The 26,505-nt window shown below is 41.5% G+C and overlaps 1 protein-coding gene and 1 long non-coding RNA gene across 2 annotated transcripts in view; one reads left to right on the top strand and one right to left on the bottom strand.

Moving 5' to 3' along the window:
* Window positions 1-2,700: 2,700 nt before the first annotated feature.
* LOC113887511 lies at window positions 2,701-8,275 on the bottom strand. Its single transcript, XR_003509751.1, has 2 exons — window positions 5,716-8,275; window positions 2,701-3,280 (listed from the first exon to the last, which is right to left on the bottom strand). It is a non-coding gene; the product is annotated as an uncharacterized LOC113887511 (long non-coding RNA).
* Window positions 8,276-9,175: 900 nt separating this feature from the next.
* Window positions 9,176-26,505, top strand: part of FAM120C (family with sequence similarity 120C) — a 122,599-nt gene continuing 105,269 nt past the window's right edge. Inside the window, exon 1 of the mRNA XM_027534683.1 lies at window positions 9,176-9,874. Within this exon, the coding sequence (XP_027390484.1) occupies window positions 9,176-9,874 (699 nt within the window). The remainder of the gene's footprint in view (window positions 9,875-26,505) is intronic.

A 26,505-nucleotide genomic window follows, 5' to 3' on the forward strand; every position in this document is an offset into this window, starting at 1 on the left:
TTCCATTTGTATTGATAGTGTTTATGGTCCACCTTCAGGGAAAAAAAGTGCATTTGGAAATCTCCCTTGCACATCTTTCATTTACCACACTACAGTGACTTGGGAAACTGTCAAATGAGGTCAGATCCCTTGTTCATTTGATAATTTAGGTAGAAGACTCATGAATATATTTATGCAAATAGCCCTGGAGGCAGAATAAGGGCTCTATTAGAAATATTCAAGATTAGATGAGGATTCTTAAAATGTTTTTAAAAATCTATTACCTTGATTTAATGATTCATTGACTCCAAGGTATTCACTCTTAGGTGATCCCTAAAGGGAAGATCTGGAGAAAGGAAATGGCAACCCACTCCAGTATTCTTGCCTGGGAAATCCCATGGACAGAGGAGCATGGCAGGCCACAGTCCCTAGGGTCACAAAAGAGTCAGACACAACTTAGCAACTAAACAACAACAAAGGGAGGATACACAATGGAACAAGCACAGGTTTTTTGATTTACAGACCTCTCAAACCTCTGTTTTCTCATTTGTAAAATGAGGTGGTTTTGACTATTAAATGAGATATGTCCCAAATTTGCTAAGTGTGCTTATTGTTAGACATCTCTAGTGACCTTCACAACGAACTTGCACTTGGGAAATCAGGCTGGTTTAGAAATGGGCCCTGGTTCAGATTATAGTTAATACAGATGCCTTTTGGAGTCCAGAAGACCTGGATTTGTATTCTAGCTTTGTGAACTTAAGAAAATTACTTATTAGCTTCAATTTCCTTATCTGTAAAAATACTTCAGTGGTAGTATTTTGAGACTAAGTAAAAAAAAAAAAAAAAAAAAAACAAAACATAAAGGGCTTAGCACTGTGCCTGGCACATAGTAGGTTTGCTCATATAACAGTAACAACTCCTGAAGGGACCTTACATATCACTAAAGAGAAGAGGAAACAGTCATAGAGATGTAACAAAGCTGAACCCAATCTGCAAGTCAACAGGAAGTCGGCTGGGGAACGATTGAGTATTGGCTGCAATGATAGATGATGTAAAGTGAGGTTCAGAGATGAAAATATTTAAGTTGGGGGATAAAACACCATAAAACCCATTTAAAATGTGCCATCATTAATGAGCATTATATAAAAGAATGAGATGACATAATTAAGTCTGTGACTAAAGAATTTAGGAGGAGCTCAAGTAGTAGGAGTTGAAGAAATACAGAAGGTGGGTCTTAAGACAGGAGCTCAAGACACAAATGAAGTACAGCATAGATGATAGTCTGAATAGGAAGAGGACTTTGGGATAAATAGATGAAGAATTAGAAAAGACTAGCTCACATGCATGTTACAAATGAGGAAATAGACTCAGGAATTTAACCAGTATTTGTAAGATTTCTCCATTCCAGCTCAGAGGTTCTTATCCCTGTTTGCATATTAAAATCACCCCGGAGGTATTTTTAAAAATTAGTGCCTTGGTTGCACAACAAAGTGAATATACTTAACACTACTGAACTGTATGGCAAAAACCACTACAATATTGTGAAGTAATTAGCCTCCAATTAAGAGAAATAAATTAATTTTTTTAAATGGTTAAGATGGTAAATTTTGTGTTGTATTTTACCAGAATGTAAAAGAAAAATAGTGTCTGGGCCCCATCCCTCTATTTAGTATTGTTTTAAAAAGCTCCCCAGATAATATATTAGTATCATATTAACCTAACTAGGGTTGAGAACCACAGTCATTGTTTTCTTTACTAAGCAAATGACCTCCCTGCTATTATTGCTGGTTTAAGAAACAGAAGCCTCATTAGACCTTCTAATGAATTATTTCCTATTACCATTATAAGCTTACAGCCTCTCAAACAGCCCCAAAGATTTGGGTAATAAAGAAGGCTAAGTGGGGCCCTTACAGAAACTAAACAGCTAGTCAACTACTTAGGTGGAAGATAATAAGATTTAATCCAATGTGACCTCTCCATGCAACCTCTTTATGCTTCTCTCTACCTTTCACTTTAATGATTAAGATTTGTTAGGTGCTTACTGTGCCAAACACTTTATTATATCATTAAATCTTCACAAGCTTCTGAGGTAAGTATCATTAACATCTCCTTTGTAAGCTCCTTGACTGTCTTGAGAACTCTTTACTCCCAGCCTAGTGTTATTCCTGGCACATAGTGGGCTTCCCTCATGGCTCAGATGGTAAAGAATCTGCCTACAGTGTGGGAGACCCGGGTTCAATCCCTGGGTCGGGAAGGTCCCCTGGAGAAGGAAATAGCAACTGACTTCAGTATTCTTGCCTGGAGAATTCCATGGACAGAAGAGCCTGGTGGGCTAAAGTCCAGGGGTCACAAAGAGTCAGACACGACTGAGTGACTAACACTAACTTAACTAAAGTGTTATTCCTGGCACATAGTATGTACCAAATAAATCTGCTGAAAACTTAATGAGTCTATGTTTCACAGATACATTAAGGGCTCAAGAGGTTAAATAACTTGTTGATGTTATATAGCACGTAAGGGGTTGAACAGGTTTTGGAGCCCAGATCTCAGCTCCAAAGCACACACTTTAACCACTATTCTGTGACATTCACTGTCCCTTTTTATTTTCAGGGCTTTGGCCTCTGTTTACTGTACTCTCTCTATGGCCTATATTTAGCATAAAGTTTCTCTTGTGCTCTATGTTTCTTGTTTTTAAGTAACAGAAACCCAATTTGAACAAGCTTAAACAAAAAGAGGAATTTATTATAAAGTTGCTGGTATCTGACAAAACACAAGGATAATGCAGATGGCCCTTAGGAACAAATAAATTAGGTGCTGAAATGAAGCCAGGATTTATCATCTTTCCTCCTCCAGCTCAATCCCAAATTCTCTGGGAAGGTACATAAAGAATGGCTTCTGATGCAACCATGAGAGTAAGGTAGAGAAAAGGGTAGCAGAGGGGTATAGAAGAGACAAAATAGATGTTTACATACAGTCCTCCTTTTGATTGCCCTATAAACACATATGCCATTTCCCCCATATCTACAATTCCAAAATGCCCACACCTAACAATCTATGGACAACTGCCAATCACATGCAGCTACTGCATCCAGAGCAACAACATGGCATGGACATGCCCCTTCTTCATCTAGTTCAGTGCAATCTAAATGTGGATCCTGCAACCTCTTTATAACTTGACTGCCACCAATAGATCTAACATGCAATAATAGAGAAATATTTAGATTAACCACAAAGTTTCCTATTAGGAAAGCAAAGGGGCACACCTTTATCCAGTCACCGGTCCGAGTATACACCATTCCACCTGGATAGGAAAGAAGGAAGGAAATAAATTACAGGTGTAGAAAAACTTATGAGAGTCAGTTATACTGATGGTCCTTCTTGTTTTACCAGTCTGTACTTGGGCCTTGGGATTGCTCTAGAAGAGCAGTGATTCTCAAACTTAAGAGTACATAAGAATCATCTGGAGAACTAGTGCAACCTGCAAAAACACTCAACACAAACACTCCATTCAAACACCTGCACTAAAGAGACTAGACAAAACTTGGCTTCTAGCCTTTTAAGTCTCTCAGTTCAGTTCAGTCACTCAGTTGTGTTCAACTCTTTGTGACCCCATGGACTGCAGCACACCAGGCTTCCCTGTCCATCACCAAATCCCGGAGCTTGCTCAGACTCACATACATTGAGTCGGCGATGCCATCCAACCATCTCATCCTCTGTCATCCCCTTCTCCTCCTGCCTTCAATCTTGCCCATCATGAGGGTCTTTTCCAATGAGTCAGTTCTTTGCATCAGGGGGCCAAAATATTGGAGTTTCAGCTTCAACCTCAGTCCTTCCAATGAATATTCAGGACTGATTTCCTTTAGGATTGACTTGTTTGATCTCCTTGCAGTCCAAGGGACTCTCAAGAGTCTTCTCCACCACCACAGTTCAAAAGCATCAGTTCATCAGTGCTCAGCATTATGGTCCAAGTCTCACATCCATATATGACTTCTGGAAAAACCATAGCCTTGACTAGACGGACCTTTGTTGGCAAAGTAATGTCTCTGCTTTTTAATATGCTGTCTGGGTTGGTCATAGCTTTTCTTCCAAGGAGCAAGCATCTTTTAATTTCATGGCTACAGTCACCATCTGCAGAGATTTTGCAACCCAAGAAAATAAAGTCTGTTGCTGTTTCCATTGTTTCCCCATCTATTTGCCATGAAGTGATGGGAACAGATGCCATCATCTTAGTTATTTGAATGTTGAGTTTTAAGCCAACTTTTTCACTCTCCTCTTTCACTTTCATCAAGAGGCTCTTCAGTTCTTCTTCACTTTCTGCCATAAGGGTGGTATCATCTGCATATCTGAGGTTATTTATATTTCTCCTGGCAATCTTGAGTCTAGCTTGTGCTTCATCCGGCCCGGTATTCCACATGATGAGCTCTGCATATAGGTTAAATAAGCAGGGTGACAGTATACAGCCTTGACATACTCCTTTCCCAATTTGGAACCAGTCTGTTGTTCCATGTCTGGTTCTAACATGTTCTAATATGTTAACATGTCAGAGTCTCTGGGATGACCCAGTTTTCATCTGGAAAAGCTTGGGGCTGTAAAAAGAATGTGTAGCTTGTTCTAGCTGACATCTGACAATAGACTCCTGACCTCTCTTTCTTAAGAGTGTTTACCAAAAAGGGCTTACAATTATGAATTCTTCCCCTGTGTGTGTGTCTCAAGGACCAATCCTTTGAAATGTAATCATTATGAAGGCTAGGGCCTCTGTCTCTCAGGAACTGTGGGAGGATATAATACTGACTTCAATAATTGCCAATGAGCATACACAGCTAGCCTAATTGCATTTACACTGGCCAGCCCTTTGTAATTTTTCCCTTTCCTGCTTCTACTTGAGCCCCGCCTCACTCCTCCTCCCTCCTCCTCCCTTTAAAATGCTGTCACCTCTGCACAAATGGAATGGAGCTCTGCTCTTTCCCCTACTGTCAGTAACTGAATAAAATCTGTTCTCACTGCTTTAACTAATGTCAGCCTTTGTTTATCTTTGACACCACTTAAATCACAGATTGGCCTTCCTCAATGGCTCAGCAGGTAAAGAATCCACCTGCAAAACAGGCCACAGAGGATCGATCCCTGCGTCAGGAAGATCCCCTGGAGGAGGGCATGGCAACCCACTCCAGTATTCTTGCCAGGAAAATGCCATGGACAGAAGAGCCTGGCAGACTACAGTCCATGGGTTGCAAAGAGTTGAGACACAGCTGAAGCAACTGAGCACACAGACACAAACCACAGATTACTGGCCTCACCCCCAAGAGTTTCTGATTCAGGAGGTCTGGAATGAGGCCCAAGAACTTACATATCTAACAGATCCTAGGTGCAGATGTGCTAGTCCATGTACCATACTTTGAGAATCACTGCTGGCTCATGGTCGCTGTTCACTAAATATGATTTTCATCTTCAAAACCTCATAGGACTGCTTGTTGATTTCATTTGAGGGGACTCACAATGCTAATAAGTGCCAAGAATCTAATCAACTTATGCACTTTGAATCTTTAGATTTGCTAAACAGAGTAACCTGACTCATTCTGTTGCAGCTCTATTTCTTATATCTGTACCTAAGGACTTGCGTCCTTCTCCCTGGCATTCTGCTCAAGGTGTCCAGTTCAGAGCACAGATAGAAAACAGTAGGCTGATTTAAAGGACGTGACGCTTCTCTTTTTTGACCTGCTCTGGGAATGTTACACTTACCGACTTTCTCTTGTATTTCAGCTGAATGCATGTACAGAGGAAGAGATCTTCACATTTGGGGGCTTTGGCTTATATAGATGGCTTCCTTGGTGGCTTAGATGGTAAAGAATCTGCTTATATAAATAACCTCATTCCAACTGCCTGGATGCCAGTTTCCTAATTAGTGAAATATTTGAAGTGAGACAGAGTTCTACTACTATAAGTCAGCAAAGCCGATGAATATCTGAACGTCAACAGTTGCCAAACTCTTGATATATGCAGAAGGGCTGCTGTTTTTGAGTGTCAAGAGCAATAAGCAACTATTTCATTGCCAAATAACAGAATGCAAACTCCCAATTAATGATACGAGAGATCTCCAATCTCTGCCAGTCCTACAGTTTAGGGTTTGTAATTTGACATACCCCATTTCTGGTACCAGTTCTTGAATTAATATTTTTTGGTCATGAGTAGTTTCTAATTCAATTCTACCTTAAAAATAGTAAGGGTATGAGACTGCTTCAGAGAAACCAAGGACAAGAATATCTAAAGAATGATCTAAAACCTGGGACTTAAACATGATGAAGGCTTCCTATTTCCCATCTCTTTTCTGAGTCTGCATCTTTCTTCCCTTCCTTCAGACCAGCATCTTTTACTTTTGTTCATCTAATGGGAAAATTGACTGCTGATAGTGTCCAAGATTTAAATTTCAAGAAAAACTGGTCTCTTTGGTCCAGTTTCAAATTTCTAGAATGAGATTCTGATCGACCCAGCCTGAATTCATTATCTGCCTTTGACCCAGTCAGCTATGGTTATGGTTAACATGACAGTTTTTGTTATAACTGTAAATGGGGAGAGGGTTAATTCTTAGGAAAGGAGGGCTGAGTAAACAATCATTTAGGTATCCATTATACTAGAAAAACCTCTATTCTTTCCATCCGCCATCCTTTCAAGGCACTATTCTCTCTTTCACTGCTTGTTTTCTCAAGAGTTATTTATGTGCATTGCTTCAATATCTACTTATTCTTTGCCAACCTGGCTTGTTCTATCTCCATTAGTCTTTTATGATGACTTTCTTTATGGAGTTTGATGCTTTTTCAGCTTTTGCATCCCCATACACTTTTCTCAATGGGCTACTTGTCCACGGGGCTGCAAAGAGTCAGACACGACTGAGTGATTAACACTGTCACACTTTTCTTGGGCTTCCCAGGTGGCACTATTGGTAAAGAACCCGCCTTCCAATGGCAGGAAACGTGAGTTCCATCCCTGGGTCGGGAAGATCTCCTGGAGGCAGGCACAGGAACCCACTCCAGTGTTCTTGCCTGGAGAATCCCATGGACAGAGGAGCCTGGCAGGCTAGAGTCCATAGGGTCACAAAGAGTCAAACACAACTGAAGCAATGTAGCATGCACTCACACTAGTCTCAGACTTCATTTCACCTGGACTACTCTTGGGTTCTGCACTTTTGTGTTCTTATTTAGCCTGCTTTTATCTCCTGCCTTGTATTAAATTCCAAGACAGATCTGACTACTACTCACAGAACAGAATTAATCTTCTTTGCTACCCTCCTCCTATTGAAACAGTGGGCTCTAAAAGCCAGTCAGCCAGCCAGAAGACTGGCACAATATCATAATCAACCAAGGAGAATGCTAAAAATAGTTTTTTCAAAAGATGATTCTGTACTGTTAGGGGAAAAACTGAAACCGCCTGCCCTAGCCAGGCAAGATAGTAGCCACTTGCATGAGTTATCTTAACAACAGGAGATTCCTGGTAAGGACCATGAAACTAACAAGCTACCACCAACCAGAAGAATTCAGGAAAGGTCAAAAAGAGAAGATGCCAGTCCATATGTCCTACCAACCTCCCAGAATCCTAACTGCACTCCATCTTGGCTGAGCAATTCACACAACACCAGTAAGAGCCCAGAGTCAGAATGATTGGCCAGAGACAAACTGGAAACTAACCCCATCACCATAAACTCCAAGGCTGCGAGCTACGTGGCAGAGCACTTCTCCTGGGTTCCCTTACCCTATTGTTCTCTGCTCTGGTGCCCTTTCCTGATAAAGCCTCTTGTTCTGTCAGCACATGTCTCCTCAGACAATTCATTTCCAAGTGTTAAACAAGAGTCCACTCTCAGACCCTTCCTTCATTATGTCTGGAATTGGAGCCCTTACTGCTATTTTCTCAAGAGCTCCCCAACAAATTAATTCATAGTGGTTGCAAATAAATGTCCTAACTATATGACATTGTAGCTCAAAGAGTACCAGAAGGGTACAACTTGTAGTTTAATTTGTGTTGATGCTCATCTCCCTAAACAAAGAGATCCCGAGTACATTGGATATCCCATTTCACTTTGTCTCTGCATTACCTTGGGCAAATAAATAATATAAATCTCACTGTTCATAAACTGGGGCCAAAAAACTCTTCCTCAAAGAATTACCTTAGCTAAAAAGTTATGTGGCTTATTACAGAACTAAGGTTATTTTACAACCTAAGATTATATTGTTATTGTTATCCAGTGGCTCAGTCATGTCCAAATCTTTGCAACCCCATGGACTGCAGCACGCCAGGCTTCCCTTTTACTATCTCCCAGAGTTTGCTCAAATTCATGTCCATTGAAGTCGGTGATGCCATCCAACCATCTCATCCTCTGTCCTCCCCTTCTCCTGCCTTCAATCTTTCCCAGCATCAAGGTCTCACAGAAATGGTGGTGGTGATCACTTTTACCTTTCATATGTGTCCTTTTCAATAATGTGCTACCCACGTTATTCCTTCCCCCCAAAGGAAAATTCTTCCTTCGTGGGAATCTTATAATACTTAAGGTGAATTATAATAATCCACTTTACTTCCTTTCCCATGATGCATCACTATCCCCCAAACTCCTTTTCCTGGGAAAGGCGATGAACAGCCTGAAGCAACTCGGTGGATGTAGAGTTGGAGTGCAAATCCTAAATGCCTATCACGCCCCGCCCCTTGATACCTAGTGAATACAAGGGTAGACGAAGGTGGTAATTTAGTTCCAACTCTTTATCCTGAAGCCTTAGAAGAGAATACAACTCCCAGGATGCCCCGCTTCCCTGCCCCGCCCCCGCTACTCCCCCACCCCCGCCTCCGACTGGAAAGCGTGTACCACAGAGAAGAGGCAATATGGCTCCCGGAGGTGGCAGGAAAAGGCTTTACCCCTTTTGAAGCGGTGAAGAGCGGCGGCAGAGGAATACAAAAGTGACTAGAGCCTGTCATCGATTTTATCCTCCCAGCCTCTCCTGAGTCCGGTCGGCCTCTCCCCTTCTCTCCTCCCAAATCCAGTCAGCTGTCTCCTCTTCACCCCGCCCTCGTTCCCTCTCTAGCTCACCCTCCCCTCGGGAATCCTTTCCCCGCCCCCTCGCCCCCCGTGGAGTGCGCACGCGCCCGCCCCCAGCTTCGCGCCCAGATCGCCGCCTAGCTTGCTCGCGCAGCCGCCGTCTCATCTGCCCACCGACGAAGCATGGGCGTCCAGGGCTTCCAAGAGTTCCTGGAGAAGCGCTGTCCTGGGGCCGTGGTGCCCGTGGACCTCCTCAAACTCGCGCGCACGGTCTCGCGCCAGCAGCAGCAGCACCAGCATCGCCAACTGCCGCCTACGGCAGCCCTAGCGCCCGGGGCTCCACGCGCCGCCAGGGGCTCTGCGCCTCAGCAACCGCCATTCCCGCCCGCCGCCTTGGGCGCCTACTCCGGGGGCGCGGGGCCTACTCGGCACCATCACCCCGCTCACCACTTCCACCATCACGGCCAGGCGCACCCCGGCCTGCACCCGCCGCCGCCGCCGCCGCCGCCGCCCCCTCCGCTGCCCGGGGCCCGGGTGCTTGTGGACGCGGGCTCAGCGCTGCCGCGGCTTTATGGCGGCTACCAGACGGATTGGGTGTGTGGCGGCCAATGGAACGCCATGCTGGGCTACTTGTCAGCGCTCTGTCAGGCTTGTGCCTATCCCGGCGGCGACGGCCTGGAGCTGGTGGTCATGTTCCCCGGGGGCTTGGGTAAGGACCGGCTGGCCGAATGGGGCCGTCGGTGCCAGGCCGAGCGGCAGACAGCGCAACTGATCGTGGGACACGTGGGCAACAAGGGCACCCCTCCTCCTCGGGCCTGGTTCCTGCCACCGGCCTGCCTGAGCCACTGCGTGAGGCTAGCACTCATCCGCTTCCGGGTCAAGGTGAGGGAGGGGCCGGATCTTAAATAACTCGCCCCACACCTATTCCCTCAACTAAACACCTAACCACCCACCCACTTACCTTTCTCCCATTTACCCACTCACCGCCCAGTCAGCTAACCCACTTGCCTAAGCACCCTTGATCATTTTATCCATCTACCCAACCCTTCATACCACCCCCTACTGATTCGCTCACCTGCATAACCACATCTCTCTGCCCATGTCCTCCCAATAACCCCCTTTACCCAGTTGGCCTATCTCTGGATTTTAGCAGAATTTCTTTTGTAGCTCCATCTTTCTCCTGCTGTTTTCTGCCTCAGGCTGAAATGCCCTTTTCAAATTTTACAGTTGACATCCTTCTGTTTCTCTTTCCAACCCTGCAGCAGATCAGTTAAACATGTTAATTGAACACCTTTCTTCTACAACTTTTCCCCGAATTTTGAACCATTGCTTCTTTTGCACCCATCTGTCCATTCAACCATTTTCATTTCAACCTGTTTCTATCTCATCCTTCCTTAGCCTAAACAAACAAACAAACCGACTGGTTCACTTTACAACAAGTATTAACCCACTAAGAGTAAGGTGTTTAAAAGACATGTGAGACATGGTTCCTGCCCTTGGAAAATCAGAATATACACATGAAACATTTATTCAATGATATAAATGTGTTATGTGATTACGCTTTATGGTAAAGATTGTAAGTATAGTACTTGTTTGGTGTATGTGTGTTGGGGGGCAATATTTGGGCTAAAATGCTCAGAGGAGGCTTTCTTGAAGTTGGACCTCACCTGGATCTTTTAAGAATGAATTGGATTTGAATTACTTGCAGGCTTGGGAAGAGGCTTCTTTAAAGGAGAGAAAGAAAGTGAACAGAAGCAAATGGGAATATCAAGCATGTGAGGCCTCATGGGGGCCAGTCTAATCTCTGCATTGGGTCACTGCATATGGAGAGGCCTGGAGAACAGCTTGGCAGCACCCCCCAGTTCTTGGTACAACTGCTGTTGCTTTGTTTCTTTCCCATACTCTTAAGTTTCAAGTTCCTACGTGTAGGGAATAGCAAGGCTTGAGAATTAAAGGAGTTGGGCAGGAAAAAAAAAGTAGTACAGGGTTGAGTAGGACAGAACCACAAACCTATTCCCCAACCAAGGCTCTTGAGGATGTACACACAGTCAGAAGACGACATGGAACTGGAATCATAAACTAAGGAAATGGTGCTGGGTGGAGTAATGAGGAGGGGAAAATCTCAGCTGAGAGATTGAAAGACCCACGTAAAGAAACTTGCAGTGGTCATACAGCTTTTGGCTGAAGTCTAGTCATGCTAGACTTCTTGTGCTCAGCATCTAATACGTGCCTAGGCTGGGTAGATTATAGCTGTTTTTAATAATTTTTTTTTAAATTCAATCATAAGCTATCTCAATACAAAGTGGAAGAAATATATATATCAGACTCCATTTGCTTGCCTTCCTGACGGGGCATTTTTTCAGTAGTTTGTCCATTCATGGCCATTCTTTCCAGTTTGTTTTCACTGCTACCACTCCATCTTTAAGGACTTTTTACCTCATTGTCATTAACTTGGTTGCTGTCAACAGTGACTAAGGTTGATGGAATGCTCACTGTGTGCCAGCTGCTAATCTGGGTGCTTTATCAAATGAAAATTATATCATTTGATCCTCACAATAACCTGTGAAACAGTATTATCGTTTTTCAAACTAGGGAACTGAGGAACAGGAGGTTTAGGAACTTGCCCAGAGTCACCTGGCAATAAATGGCAGAGCTAGGATACATGCCCAGGTGATCTGGCTCCAAAGCTCATGCTCTTAGCAACAGTGCTCTAAGATGAAGCCTTCTAAAGTGCCAGATTAAATCATTTCCATATTGGACTAACATCTTCTCTGGCTTCTGGGTAAAGACAGGTTTGGGGCTGTTTGTTGTTATTTGTTGAGTACCTATAGGCTAGTAATATGTTGATTGCTGAGGATTCAGAGTGAGGTCAGGGGATCACTACCCTCAAGAAGGTTAGATTTTAGTAAACGAGACAAGCTGAAAACAAAGTTGCAGATACTGTGAGCTAATTGCTCATGATTGAAAAATATGGTCCCTGTAGGGAGTATTGGTTAATTCTGGTTGAGAGTGAAAATTGAGGGAGGTTTCACAGATTGGTACTGAGCCTTGAAGAGGTCTGGAAAGGGTGGTTCAGAGAGTGGACACAGATGTGGAGACATAAAATGGCCTTTAAGCTCTGAATAGATTTTGATTAGAGGTTGGCAGGGTAGTTGAACGCTGGGTTTGTGGTTTTCCAACTTCTTTGTTCATGCATATCATCAGCAAACATTTTTGAGAGGCAACCCTAAAATGACCTACTAAGATTCTTCAATACACATAGGCTCACTTTTAAAATCCCAGCAGTTCATAAAAAATATATCTTGGATTGGATAGATGGATTCCCTGGTGGCTTAGATGGTAAAGCGTCTGCCTACAATGCGGGAGACCCGGGTTCAATCCCTGGGTTGGGAAGATCTGGAGAAGGAAATGGCAAGTACTCCAGTACTCTTGCCTGGAGAATCCCATGGATGGAGGAGCCTGATAGGCTACAGTCCATGGGGTCGCAAAGAGTTGGACACGACTGAGCGACTTCATTTTCACTTTTTTTTTTTTTTGCAAAGCAAATGTAGTAAACATGGTAAAGTCTCAGTCGTGATTAGTTTAATGTTCACTATGAAATTGTTTGAACTTTGCTATATGTTTAAAGTTTTTTGTAACAAAATGTTGGGGGGAAAATTTCTCAGTAGTCATAAGCACTACTGTTTGCAAAATATGTCTTGTTTCCCATGCTAGATTATAAACAACTCTTTGATCTTTTCATAGTCTCCATAATAACTTGTTTATTTTAGGTGCAGGATATCTTTTTTTCCTTCAATGAAGAGGTTCAGTTCAGTTCAGTTGCTCAGTCGTGTCCGACTCTTTGCGACCCCATGAATCGCAGCACACCAGGCCTCCCTGTCCATCACCAACTCCCAGAGTTTACCCAAACTCACGTCCATTGAGTCAGTGATGCCATCCACCCATCTCATCCTCTGTCGTCCCCTTCTCCTCCTGCCCCCAGTCGCTCCCAGCATCAGGGTCTTTTCCATTGAGTCAACTCTTCGCATGAGGTGGTCAAAGTATTGGAGTTTCAGCTTCAGTTTCAGCTTCAGCATCAGTCCTTCCAATGAACACCCAGGACTGATCTCCTTTAGGATGGACTGGTTGGATCTCCTTGCAGTCCAAGGGACTCTCAAGAGTCTTCTCCAACATCAACGTTCAAAAGCCTCAATTCTTCAGCGCTCAGCTTTCTTCACAGTCAAACTCTCACATCCATACATGACCACTGGGAAAACCATAGCCTTGACTAGACGGACCTTTGTTGGCAAAGTAATGTCTCTGCTTTTTAATGTGCTATCTAGTTTTAACTTTCCTTCCAAGGAGTGAGTGTCTTTCAATTTCATGGCTGCAATCACCATCTGCAGTGGTTTTGGAGCCCAAAAAAATAAAGTCTGCCACTGCTTCCACTGTTTCTCTATTTCCCATGAAGTGATGGGACCAGATGCCATTATCTTTAAGCCAACTTTTTCACTCTCCTCTTTCACTTTCATCAAGAGGCTCTTTAGTTCCTCTTCACTTTCTGCCATAAGAGTGGTGTCATCTGCATATCTGAGATGAAATGAAGAGGTTAGTGATCTTAATAGAATGCATTGTGGGAATGACTTTTTAAAAGTGTGTAGTGTGGCTTTTAATATGGTGGATTTAAGACTGGCTCCAAACTGCATCTATAAAGTATCTGTAGATGTAATCAGTGACTGAAGTTTTCTCTCCTTGCTCTGGTCAGTGGTTGTTGTCGGAGTGATGGAGAACTTCTTGGTTTCTAACACAGACGTGAAAGGTGTTGGTTAATAACTGATTGTGGTTTGCATTTTCAGGGGGGGTGTTTCACTGTCTTGAAGATAACAGTTTTTCACTTGAATGATTTGCATGCTTTCCATTTCTTTTGACTGAAATGCTAGTGATTCAGTCCAAAACCCACTAGTGTATTTCTCCTTCCCTTGGTTCTGTTCTTGAGTCTAGGTCACAAGTTCAGCCTTTATTCCCAATCTGACTTTCATTTGTGATAGAGAAAATAGAGGGATTAAATAAAAGATAAATTGCCAGATTGTCTGTTTAGGTTTAAACAATTTAGGACTTCCCTTGAAAATATTCAGTGTTATATTTTACTGGGATGAATTTTTGTTATTTGGTTGGTTTCAATTGTATGTTCTGCAAACCTTTGTACGTGATCATTGCCAGTAGCACAAAAATTAAGTAAAACCACAAATCGCTACCTAATCTCTTCCCAAGGGTCTCAGAGCAACCATAAAGCAGTTTTAGAATGTGGTTTCAAAGGTGATGTAGTGTGGTTAATGGTACGAATACTTTGTTTTAATGGTTAGTATATATATATTACAAAAAATAGAACACATGAAACCCGTAGTTTCATAGGTATAACTCTTTAGAATGAGGCCAATTTTTAAAAAGTAAGTTGATTTAAATAAAAGTATTAAGGTACAGCACTTGGATATAGTACTTGGAGGGGCTTCCCTGGTGGCTTAGTGGTAAAGAATCCACCTGCTAATGCAGAAGATGTGGGTTTGATCTATGGGTCAGGAAGATCCCCTGGAGAAGAAAATGCCTAGCCACTCCAGTATTCTTGCCTGGCACATGCCATGGACAGAGGAGCCTGGTGGGCTGTAGTCCATGGAGTTGCAAAATAGTGAGACATGACCTTGCGACTAAACAACAACAGTACTTGGATGTTGCGGAAATCATGTTGATAGTAAATGAATAAAGTTTGAGAAATCTGACCAAGAGCATACACCATTTTGTGCTTCTGTTCTCTAGAATACAGTATAGCAGTGGCTGCTGTGGCTCCTGATTATTATTTTCTTTGCCACTTTATTTTTAATTGAAGGATAATTGCTTTACAGAATTTTGTTGTTTTCTGTAAAACATCAACAAGAATCAGCCATAGGTAAAACCATGTCCCCTCCCTCCCATCGCCCTCCCCATCCCACCCTTCTAGATTGTCACAGTTTGAGCCCCTGTTTGAGTTCCCTGAGTCATACAGAAAATTCCCATTGGCTGTCTATTTTACATATGGTATTGTACGTTTCCATGTTATTCTCTCCATACATCTCACTCCTTCTTCCCCTCTCCCCATGTCCAAGGTCTGTTCTCTATGTCTGTTTTTCCACTGCTGCCATGAAAATAAATTCATAAGTACCATCTTTCTAGACTCTGTATATATGTCAGTATATGGTATATATATTTCCTCTTACTACACTCTGTATAATAGGCTCTAGGTTTGTCCACTTCATTACAATGGACTCAAACGCATTCCTTTTAAGGCTGAGTAATATTTCATTGTATATATGTACCACAGCTTCCCCGTCCATTCATCTGTCAATTGATATCTAGATTGCTTCCATGTTCTAGCTATTGTAAATAGTGCTGCAATGAACATTGGGGTACAGGTGTCTTTTTCAGTGTTGGTTTCCTCAGGGTATATGCCTAGGACTGAGATTGCTGTGTCATATGGAGGTTTTATTCCTAGTTTAAGGAATCTCCATACCGTCTTCCATAGTGGCTGTATCAGTTTACATTCCCACCAGCAATGCAAGAGGGTTCACTTTTCTCCACTCCCTCTCCAGTGTTTATTGTTTGTAGACTTTTTGATGGCCATTCTGCCTGGTGTGAGGTGGTATCTCAGTATAGTTTTGATTTTCATGTCTCTAATAATGAGCAATGTTGAGCATCTTTTCATGTGTTTGTTAGCCATCTGTATGTCTTCTTGGAAAAATGTCTGTTTAAGTCTTTTCCCCCACTTTTTGATTGGGTTGGTTGTTCTTCTGCCATTGAATTGTATGAGCTGCTTGTATATTTTGGAAATTAATTCTTTGTCAGTTGTTTCCTTTGCTATTATTTTCTCCCATTCTGAGAGTTGTATTTTCACCTCACCTTGTTTGTAGTTTCCTTTGCTGTGCAAAAGCTTTCAAGTTTAATTAGGTCCCACTTGTTTATTTTTGTTTTATTTCCATTACTCTAAGAGGTGAGTCATAGAGGATCTTGCTTTGATTTATGTCATGAAGTGTTTTTCCTGTTTTCCTCTAAGAGTTTTATAGTTCTGGTCTTACATTTAGGTCTTTAATCCATTTTGAGTTTATCTTTGTGTATGGTGTTAGGAAGTGTTCTAATTTCATTCTTTTGCATGTAGCTGTCCAGGTTTCCTAGTACCACATACTGAAGAGGCTGTCTTTGCCCCATTCTTTATTCTTGCCTCCTTTGTCAAAAATAAGGTACCCATAGGTGCCTGGTTTTATCTCTGGACTCTCTATCTTGTTACATTGGTCCCTATTTCTGTTTTTGTGCCAGTGCCATACTGTCTTGATGACTGTAGCTTTGTAGTATAATCTGTAGTCAGGAAGGTTGATTCCTCCAGCTCCATTCTTCTTTCTCAAGACTGCTTTGGCTATTCAGGGTCTTTTCTGTTTCCATATGAATTGTGAAATTTTTTGTTCTAGTTCTGTGAAAAAATGCCATTGGTAATTTGATAGGGATTGCATTGAATCTGTAGATTGCATTTGGTAGTATAGTCATTTTCACAATACTGATTCTTCCTACCTAGGAATATGGACTGTCTCACGATCTGTTTATGTCATCCTTGATTTTTTTTCATCAGTGTCTCATAATTTTCTGTATACAGTTCTTTTGTTTCCTTAGGTAGGTTTATTCCTAGATATTTTTTGTTCTTGTTGCAATGGTGAATGGGATTGATTCCTTAATTTCTCTTTCTGATTTTTCATTGTTAGTATATAGGAACGCAGGTGATTTCTGTGTATTGACTTTGCTAAATTCCCTGATTAGATCTAGTGATTTTCTGATAGTATCTTTAGGGTTTTTATTTATAGTACCAGTCCATCCTAAAGGAGATCAGTCCTGGGTGTTCATTGGAAGAACTGATGTTGAAGCTGAAACTCCAGTACTTTGGCCACCTGATGCGAAGAGCTGACTCATTTGAAAAGACCCTGATGATGCTGGGAAAGATTGAGGGCAGGAGGAGAAGGGGACGACAGAGGATGAGATGGTTGGATGGCATCACCAATTCAATGGACATGGGTTTGGGTGGACTCCGGGAGTTGGTGATGGACAGGGAGGCCTGGCATGCTGGGGTTCATGGGGTCGCAAAGAGTTGGACACGACTGAGCAACTGAACTGAACTGATGTATTGTCATCTGCAAACAGTGAGAGTTTTACTTCTTTTCCGATCTGGATTCCTTTTATTTCTTTTCTCTAATTGCCATAACTAGGACCTCTCAAAACTGTGTTGAATACTAGTGGTGAGAGTGGACACGCTTGTCTTGTTCCTGATGTTAAAGGAAATGCTTTTATTTTTACATCATTGAGAAGTGTTTCCTGTGGGCTTATCATATATGGCCTTTTCTATGTTGAGGCAGGTTCTGTCTATGCCGATTTTTTGAAATGTTTTTATCATAAATGGTTGCTGAATTTTGTCAGAGGCTTTTTCTTCATCTATTGAGATGATCATATGGTTTTTATCTTTCAGTTTGTTAATATGGTGCATCACATTGAATGATTTGCATATATTGAAGAATCCTTGCATCCCTGTAATAAACCTGGCTTGATCATGGTGTTTGAGCCTTTTGTTGAATTCTGTTTGCTAGAATTTTGTTGAGGATTTTTGCATCTCTGTTCATCAGTGATATTTGCCTGTAGTTTGCTTTTTTTGTGTTGTCTTTGCCTGTTCTTGGTATCAGGGTGATTGTGGCCTTGTAGAATGAGTTTGGAAGTGTTCCTTTCTCTGCAATTTTTTGAAAGAGTTTCAGAAAAATATTCATTAGCTTTTCTCTAAATGCTTGATAGAATTCCCCTGTGAAGCCATCTGGCCCTGGTGTTTTGCTTTTGGGGAGATTTTTTATCACAGTTTTGATTTCATCGTTTGTAATTGGCCTGTTCATAATTTCTATTTCTTCCTGGTTCAGCCTTGGGAAGTTAAACTTTTCTAAGAATATGTCCATTTCCTCTTGGTTGTCCATTTTGTTAGCATATACTTGTTCATAATATTCTGTTATGATCCTTTGTATTTCTGTCTTGTCTGTTGTAACCTCTCCTTTTTCATCTCTAATTTTGTTAGTTTGATTTTTTTCTCGATGAATATGGCTAGTGGTTTGTCAGTTTTGTTTATCATCTCAAAGAACTAGCTTTAATTTTATTAATCTTTGCTATTGTTTTCTTCATTTCTTTTTCATTTATTTCTGCTCTGATATTTATGATTTTTTTCCTTCTGCTGACTTTGGGGACTTTTTGTTCTTCTTTTTCCAGCTGCTTTAGTTGTAGTTAGGTTGTCTATTCAGTGCTTTTCTTGGTTCTTGAGGTAGAATTGTATTGCCGTAAACTTCTTTCTTCGAACTACTTTTTCTGAGCCCCATAGGTTTTGGGTCATTGTATTTTTGTTGTCATATGTTTCTAGAAATCTTTTTATTTCCCTTGTTTCTTCAGTAACCTCTTCATTATTTAGTAGTGTATTATTTAATCTCCATGATTTTGTGTTCTGGGCAGTTTTTTCCCTGTAGTTGATAACTATTCTCATACCGTTGTGGTCAGAGAAAGACATTTGATACAATTTCAGTTTTCTTAAATTTCCTGAGGCTTGACTTGTGACTCAAGATGTGGTCTATTCTGGAAAATGTTCCATGTGCACTTGAGAAGAAATTGTATTCCTCTGCATTTGCATGGAAAGTCCTGAAGATACCAATTAGGTCCATTTGGTCTAATGATTCATTTAAGGTTTGTTTCTTTATTGATTCTCTGTTTTGATGATCTGTCCATTGGTAAACGGTGTGTTGAAGTCCCTTACTCTTATTGTGTTACTGTTGAGTTCCCCTCTTATGCGTGTTAGTGTTTGCCTTATGCGTTGAGGTTCTCCTATGTTGGGTACATAAATATTTGCAACTGTTACATCTTCTTGGATCAATCATTTGATTATTATGTAGTATCTGTCTTTGTCTCTTATAATATTCTTTATTTTGAAGTCTATTTTGTCTGAAATAAGGATTGCCACTCGGGCTTTCTTTTGGTTTCCATTCACATGGAATATCTTTTTCTATCCTTTTACTTTCAGTCTGTATATGTCTCTAGGTCTGAAGTGTGTCTCTTGTAGGCAACATATATATGGATCTTGTTTTTGTATCCATTCTGTCAGTCTGTATCTTTTGGTTGGTGCATTTAATACGTTTACATTTAAGGTAATTAGTGATATGTATGTTCCTTAATGTATGTCAATACATTAAGAGAATGTATTGACATTTTCTTAATTGTTTTGGGTTTGTTTTTGTAGGTCTTTTCTTTCTCTTGTGTTCACTGGCTATGTAATTCTCTTTAGTATTTGTTGTAAGGCTGGTTTGGTGGTGCTAAATTCTCTTAACTTTTGTTTGTCTGTAAAGCTTTTGATTTCTCCATCAATTTTGAATGAGGTCTTTGCTGGGTATCATAATCTTAGTTGTAGATTTTTTTTCTTTCTTTCAGTACTTTAAATATATCTTGCCATTCCCTTTTGGCCTGCCACATTTCTCCTGAAAGATCCACTGTTAATCATATCAGTTTTCCCTTGTATGTTAACTTGTTGCTTTTCTCTTGATGCTTTTAGTATTCTTTCTTTGTGCTTAATCTCTGTTAACTTAATTAATATGTGTCTCAATGTTTTTCTCCTTGGGTTTATCCTGTAAGGGATTCTCTGCGCTTCTTGGACTTGATTATTTCCTTTCCTGTGTTGGGGAAGATTTTAACTATAATTTCTTCAGAAATTTTCTCAGTGCCTTTCTTTTTGTTTTTCTTCCTCTGGGACCCTTATAACTCAAATGTTGGTGTGTTTAATATTGTCCCAAATGTCTCTGAGGCTATCCTCAATTCTTTTCATACTTTTTTCTTTATTCTGATCTTCAGCAGTTATTTCCACCTTTCTGTCTTCTAGCTCACCTATCCAGTCTGCCTCAGTTATTTTGCTATTGATTCCTTCTAGAGTATTTTTAATTTCAGTAATTGTGTTTTTCATCTCTGTTTGCTTATTCTTTATTTCTTCTATGTCCTGATGATTGTATTAACTGTGTTAATTGTTTCTTGCATTTTCTCCAATCTATTTTCAAGTCTTTGGGGCATCTTTACTGTCATTATTCTGAATTCTCTTTCAGGTAGATTGCTTATTTCCTCTTTGTGTATTTGGTCTTGTAAGTTTCTACCTTGTTCTTTCATTTGTACTGTATTTCTCTGTCTTTTCATTATTTTCCTAACTTGCTCCACTTGAGGTCTCCTTTTCCCAGGCTTTGGAGTTGTATTCCTTCTTCCTCTTGGTTTTTGCCCTTGGAGGGAAAGGTTGGTTGAGTGGTTTGTGTTGACTTCTTTTTAGGGGTGACGTCTGCCTGTGTTCTAGTCAGAGGAGACCAAGCTGATCAAGCAGATAATTACAGAAATACTGGGACATATACACACACTTCCACACATAAAGTTACAAGCAAAGTATTCTAAAGAAAAGAGTACAGGAGACTGACTTCGTGAAGAAGGGAAACGAAAAATGATATCAACCAATTAAAACCAGAGCTAGCTAATGCTCAATCTGAAAAACTGAGCCTGAGCAGAGTGCCAACTGGGGAATATAGCAAAGAGAGCTCAAGAATTTAATGTACTTGGTGAAAAAAAGAAAATGAAGGAAAATAGGGAAAAGAAAAAAAGAAAAGAAAAGGGTGGAAAAGAGGGTAAAAACAAGAGAAAAGAAAAATAGAAAAGCAAAGATAAATAGACATATGTGAAAGATTTATACATATTCAGGAATAGCTACAACTGGTAAGGAACTATAAGAAAAGCAGTCAAATATAGCAAAAACAAAATCCAAGAAATCCCCTAAAAAAGGGTTGAAAAAGGAAAAATAAATCTTAAAATGAGTTTTTTGTTTACAGGAAAAACAGAGGAAAACTCCACACCACCACAAAAGGCTAATGTGAAGGTAGAAATATGTAAGTGGAATAAACTGTGATTTATAAGAAAAAAAAAGTTTTCAAGGTCATAGTTCTTCTTGGCTGTGGATTCTGCCCCAGTGGATGGGGGCTGGATTAGTGTACTGTGATGCTTTCCTGGTTGGGGGAGCTTGTGCCTGTGTTCTCATTGATGTACCTATATCTCATCTCTCTGAAGGGCAATTCAGTTTCCACTAGTAGGTTTTGGGGTGTCTGGGTCCGGTATGTCTTTGGGCAGTCCGTCTAGCTTTAGCAGTGTTACACACATCTATTTCCACAGCTGTGTCAAAGCCCTCTCAGCATATCTTCATTGCCGCCAGCCCCCTACTTGTCCCTGGAATCTTTGCTGGTGCTTCTGTTCCCCAGTCCTGCCCTGCACTGCACTGCAAGACAAAGCTTGATAGATGGGGTCTTATGTGGATCTTTTCTCGGCTCCCAAACTGTGCACTCTGCTTTGCAGAGACCTGTGTGGGCTTCCCTCAGGCCCCTGAGGTCACCCTCTGCTTCGTGGGGCTTGTGTACACTTGTCTTGGCTCCCTGAGCCCACACTCTGCATTGTGCTCCTTGTGTTCACTTGTCTCAGCTCACCAGGTCTGCCCTCTATGTCTCAGGGCTTGTGTTCACTTGTTTCCGCAACCTGGGACCACCCTCTGCATCCTGGGGCTTATGTGCACTTGTCTCGGCTCCCTGGACCCGCTGTCTGGGTCTCGGGGCTTGTGTGCACTTGTTTTGTCTCATCAGTCAGCTCTCTATGTTGCAGGTCTTGTGTGCACTTGTCTTGGCTCTCCAGGCCTGCCCTCTGAGCTGCAAGGGTTGTGTGCGCTGGAGAGGTTTGTATGCTGCGCCTTGCTCGTCACCCCAGGCCCACCCTCTTCACTGGGGGACTTCTGTGGGCTTCTCTCAGTTCCCTGAGCCCACCATCTGCTCAGGGCCAGAGTCCGTGAGTTGTTTATGGGCTGAGTAGTGCAGCTTTTTCTGTTTTCTGCCCTCTAAGTCCTTGCTTTGCCAGTTTTCCCAGATTCTGCATCTCCCCCTTGGGCCTGCCTGTGAGGGAGGTTCCCAGCACACAGGAACTCTTCCTGCTTCAGGATTCCCTCCCTCCCTCGGGCACAAGCTCCCATCCAGAAGTTTTCTGTCTTTTCCCTTTTTATGTCTCCCGTTCTCTCTCCTACCTCATTCTAGGGAGCTTAACCTATCCCCCTGGAGGCCTGGAGTCTTCTGCTGTCACCTAGAAGTTGCTTTGTAGGCGTTGCTCTTTATCTTGATGAGTTTTTTGATGTATTAGTGGTAAGGCTGGCAATTTCCCTGTCTTACTCCTCTGCCGTCTTCTTGCCTCCTGATTATTTAGTTATCCTCAGTCATTGACACATCCTGAAATGTTAGTGACTCTTCTAGATGCACCAGTGGTAGGAAAAATTACCACAATAGTAATTACTTCTGTTCTTGAGCACCAGGTTGTATAGCAAGTGCTTTTTATCTTGTTTAATCCACATAAGCTCTCAAAATATGTGCTTTTCTGCCCATTTAACAGTTGAATAACAGATGCAAAGAAGTGAAATGATTTTTCTTTGGTCTAGATATTAGTACTGTTCATGGGGTTCAAGCAAAAGGCAAAGGAGAAAGGGAAAGATATACCCTCTGAATGCAGGGTTGCAAAGAATAACAAGGAGAGATAAGAAAGCCTTCTGAAGTGAACAATGCAAACAAATAGAGGAAAACAATAGACTGGGAAAGACTACAGATCTCTTCAAGAAAATTGAAGATACCAAGGGAACGCTTCATGCAAAGATGGGCACAGTAAAAGACAGAATCGAAAAGGGCCTAACAGAAGAGATTAAGAGGAGGTAGCAAGAATACACAGAAGAACTATACAAAACAGCTATTAATTACCTGGGTAACCCCAATGGTGTGGTCACTCATCTAGAGCCAGACATCCTGGAGTGTGAAGTCAAGTGGCCTGAGGAAGCATCGCTATTAATAAAGCTAGTGGAGGTGGTGGAATTCCAGCTGAGCTATTTCAAATCCTAAAAGATGATGCTGTTAAAGTGCTGCACTCAGTATGCCAGCAAATTGGTAAAACTGAGCAGTGGCCACAGGACTGGAAAAGATCAGTTTTCATTCCAATATCAAAGAAGGGCAATGTCAAAGAAAGTTCAAACTACCACACAATTGCACTCATTTCACATGCTAGCAAAGTAATGCTCAAAATCCTTCAAGCTAGGCTTCAACAGTATGTGAACTGAAAACTTTCAGATGTGCACGCTGGGTTTAGAAAAGGCAGAGGAACCAGAGATCAAATTACCAACATCCATTGATCATAGAAAAAGCAAGAGAATTCCTGCAAAACATCTGCTTCATTGAATATGCTAAGCCTTTGACTGTGTGGGTCACGACAAACTGTGGAAAATTCTTCAAGAGATGGGAATACCAGACCACCTTATCTGCCTCCTGAGAAACCTGTATGCAGGTCAAGAAGCAACAGTTAGAACCAGACATGAAACAATGGACTGGTTCAAACCTGGGAAAGGAGTATGTCAAGGCTGTATGTTGTCACTGTACTAATTTCACCTATATGCAAAGTACATTATGTACTTACATGCAGAGTACATCACGTGAAATGCTGGGCTGGATGAAGCACAAGGTGGAATGAAGATTGCCAGGAGAAATATCAGCAACCTCAGATATGCAGATGACACCACAGAAAGTGAAGAGGAACTAAAGAGCCTCTTGATGAATATGAAAGAGGAGAGTGAAAAAGCTGGCATAATACTCAGCATTCAAAAAATGAAGATCATGGCATCCGGTTCCATCACTTAATGGCAAGTAGACGGAGCAACAATTGAAACAGTGACAGATTTTATTTTCTTGAGCTCCAAAATCACTGCAGATGGTGTATGTAGCCATGAAATTAAAAGACGCTTGCTCCTTAGAAGAAAAGCTATAACAAACCTGAGAGGCATATTAAAAAGCAGAGATATCACTTTGTCAGCAAACATACATCTAGTCAAAGCTATGGTTTTTCCAGTAGTCGTTTAAAGATGTGAGAATTGGACCATAAGGAAGGCAGGGTGCCGAAGAATTGATTCTTTCGAACTGTGGTGCTAGAAAAGGCTATTGAGAATTCCCTGGACTGCAAGGAGATCAAACCAATCAATCATAAAGGAAATCAAACCTGAATATTTATTGGAAGGAGTGATGCTGAAGCTGAAGCTCCAATTCTTTGGCCACCTGATGCGATGAGCCCACTCATTGGAAGAGGCCCTGATGCTGGGAAAGATGGAGGGCAGGAGGAGAAGGAGTCGACAGAGAATGACGTGGTTGGATGACATCAGCAACTCAATGGACATGCATTTGAGCAAACTCTGAGAGATAGTGAAGGATAGGGAATCCTGGTATACTGCAGTCCATAGGGTTGCAAAGAGTCCGACATGATCGGGTGAGTGAACAACAACAAAATATACAGTAAATAGTGTGTAAAATTCTGTCCTGGATTTGTATTGCTTAAAGTCTGTTTCCACAGTTTCACATGGTTTCCTTTTTGTACATTCTTGTGTCAAATTGTACACTTTCTAGCCAGATAATATGCAATAAAATTTTGAAGAAGATTTATTGGGCACTTCTGTTCATTTGAGAAGGCAATGCCACCCCACTCCAGTACTCTTGCCTGGAAAATCCCATGGACAGAGGAGCCTGCTGGGCTGCAGTCTATGGGGTCGCTGAGGGTCGGACAGGACTGAGCGATTTGACTTTCACTTTTCACTTTCATGCGTTGGAGAAGGAAATGGCAACACGCTCCAGTGTTCTTGCCTGTAGAATCCCAGGGACGGGGGAGCTTGGTGGGCTGCCGTCTATGGGGTCACACAGAGTCGGACACGACTGAAGTGACTTAGCATTAGCATATGTTCATTTGCTAAGTGGACAGTACTGCCAGTACAAGCAAATGTGTAAGCTCAGTGCCAAATGAGTGACTCATATAATGATTTTATAGGAATTCAAAAGTAGCAGTCTCTCTTTTTTCCTACATTTTAAGTCTCTCCCTTTCTGGTTTCCTTCATTTATAAGTACATATGCATATATAAATAACCTTTAAAGAATAAAAACTTCCTCTTTGTTTTGTAATTCCCTTAATCCCTCTTCTTCCCTTTTAACCATCATTCTTGAAGATATAAGATTTTATTAATTTCCATTCCCTAGCCTATTGCCACTTGATTTGTGATGTCACCATTCTGAAGCCACCAAAACCATTTCCATTCTTACCCTTTATTAATGCTCTATAAGATATCCTTTCTTTGAATTTCCTTTCTTGGATTCCATAATGCAGCTTACTGCTGATTCTCCCATATAAGTCTCTAGTTGTTTCTCCTCCTCTTACTGCTTCCTTAAGCATTGGTGCTCTCATGATTTCTGCCCTAGCCCTATTTTTCTACATACATATTCTGAGCAATCTCATCTGTTATTATGGCTTTAAGTGTTAACTGTATTATGATTATTCCTATAGCTGTTTTTCTCTAGCCCAGCCTCTCTCATAAGCTTTCAACACACCTTTTCAATGTCTTGTAGGTCACTTATATTAAAAAATACCCAAGATGGAGTTCATTATTTTCCACCAAAACTTGTTCTACTTATGATGTTCTCTTTTTCTATGAATGTCATCTTTCATCCATTTCAAGCCAGAAACCATGGAGATCTTCTCAATTCTTCAGTCTTCCTGTCACTTCTCCTATCCACTTGGTCACCAGATCTTGTCACCTCTACCTCAAATATGTCTCCTGAATCCAGCTACTTCCACCCCCATTGCTGTAGTTCAGGCTGCCATCATTTCTTATCTGAACTGTGAAAATTGCCTCACTCTTTGTGCCATAGTCCATCTTATACATTTCTATCAGATAAGCTGACGTTTTCCTATGCCCAAAGATACCCAATGACTTTTTGCCTAACCTTACTAAACTCAGACTTGTGAGCATGGCAGACAATGCCATTCACACAGTCTGATCCCAAACTCTCTCCAGCTTACTTGGTGCTTACCTTTGCCCACACCTGTTCCAAACATTGGAAGGTCCCAACCATTCTGAACTTTCTTTTTTTAACATTCTAGACATACTATGTCTTCTCATATAGTGCTTTTCTTATTTAACTCTCACTCTTTGTGTAGCAGATTCCTACTTATTCTTGCTAAAATGTTGTCACTATGAAACCTTTCCCAGCCAAGGTAAATGATGCCTTCCCTAGTGCTATCAGAGTGCTTTAAAAAAAAAAATTCTCATTTTTTTTTCTCATAGTATTTTCATATCACATTATGATTCTCTTTTTTTTTTTCTCCCATGCCATGTACACTGTATCCCTAGAACTTACTTACCTTATGACTGGAAATTTGTATGTCACTCAGTTCAGTTGCTCAGTTGCGTCTGACTCTTTGTGATCCCATGGACTGCAGCACGCCAGTCTTCCCTGTCCATCACCAGCTCCCAGAGCTTGCTCAAACTCCTCTCCATTGAGTCGGTGATGCCATCCAACCATCTCATCCTCTATCATCCCCTTCTC

Source organism: Bos indicus x Bos taurus, chromosome X (assembly GCF_003369695.1).
Source record: "Bos indicus x Bos taurus breed Angus x Brahman F1 hybrid chromosome X, Bos_hybrid_MaternalHap_v2.0, whole genome shotgun sequence".
Taxonomy (NCBI): domain Eukaryota; kingdom Metazoa; phylum Chordata; class Mammalia; order Artiodactyla; family Bovidae; genus Bos; species Bos indicus x Bos taurus.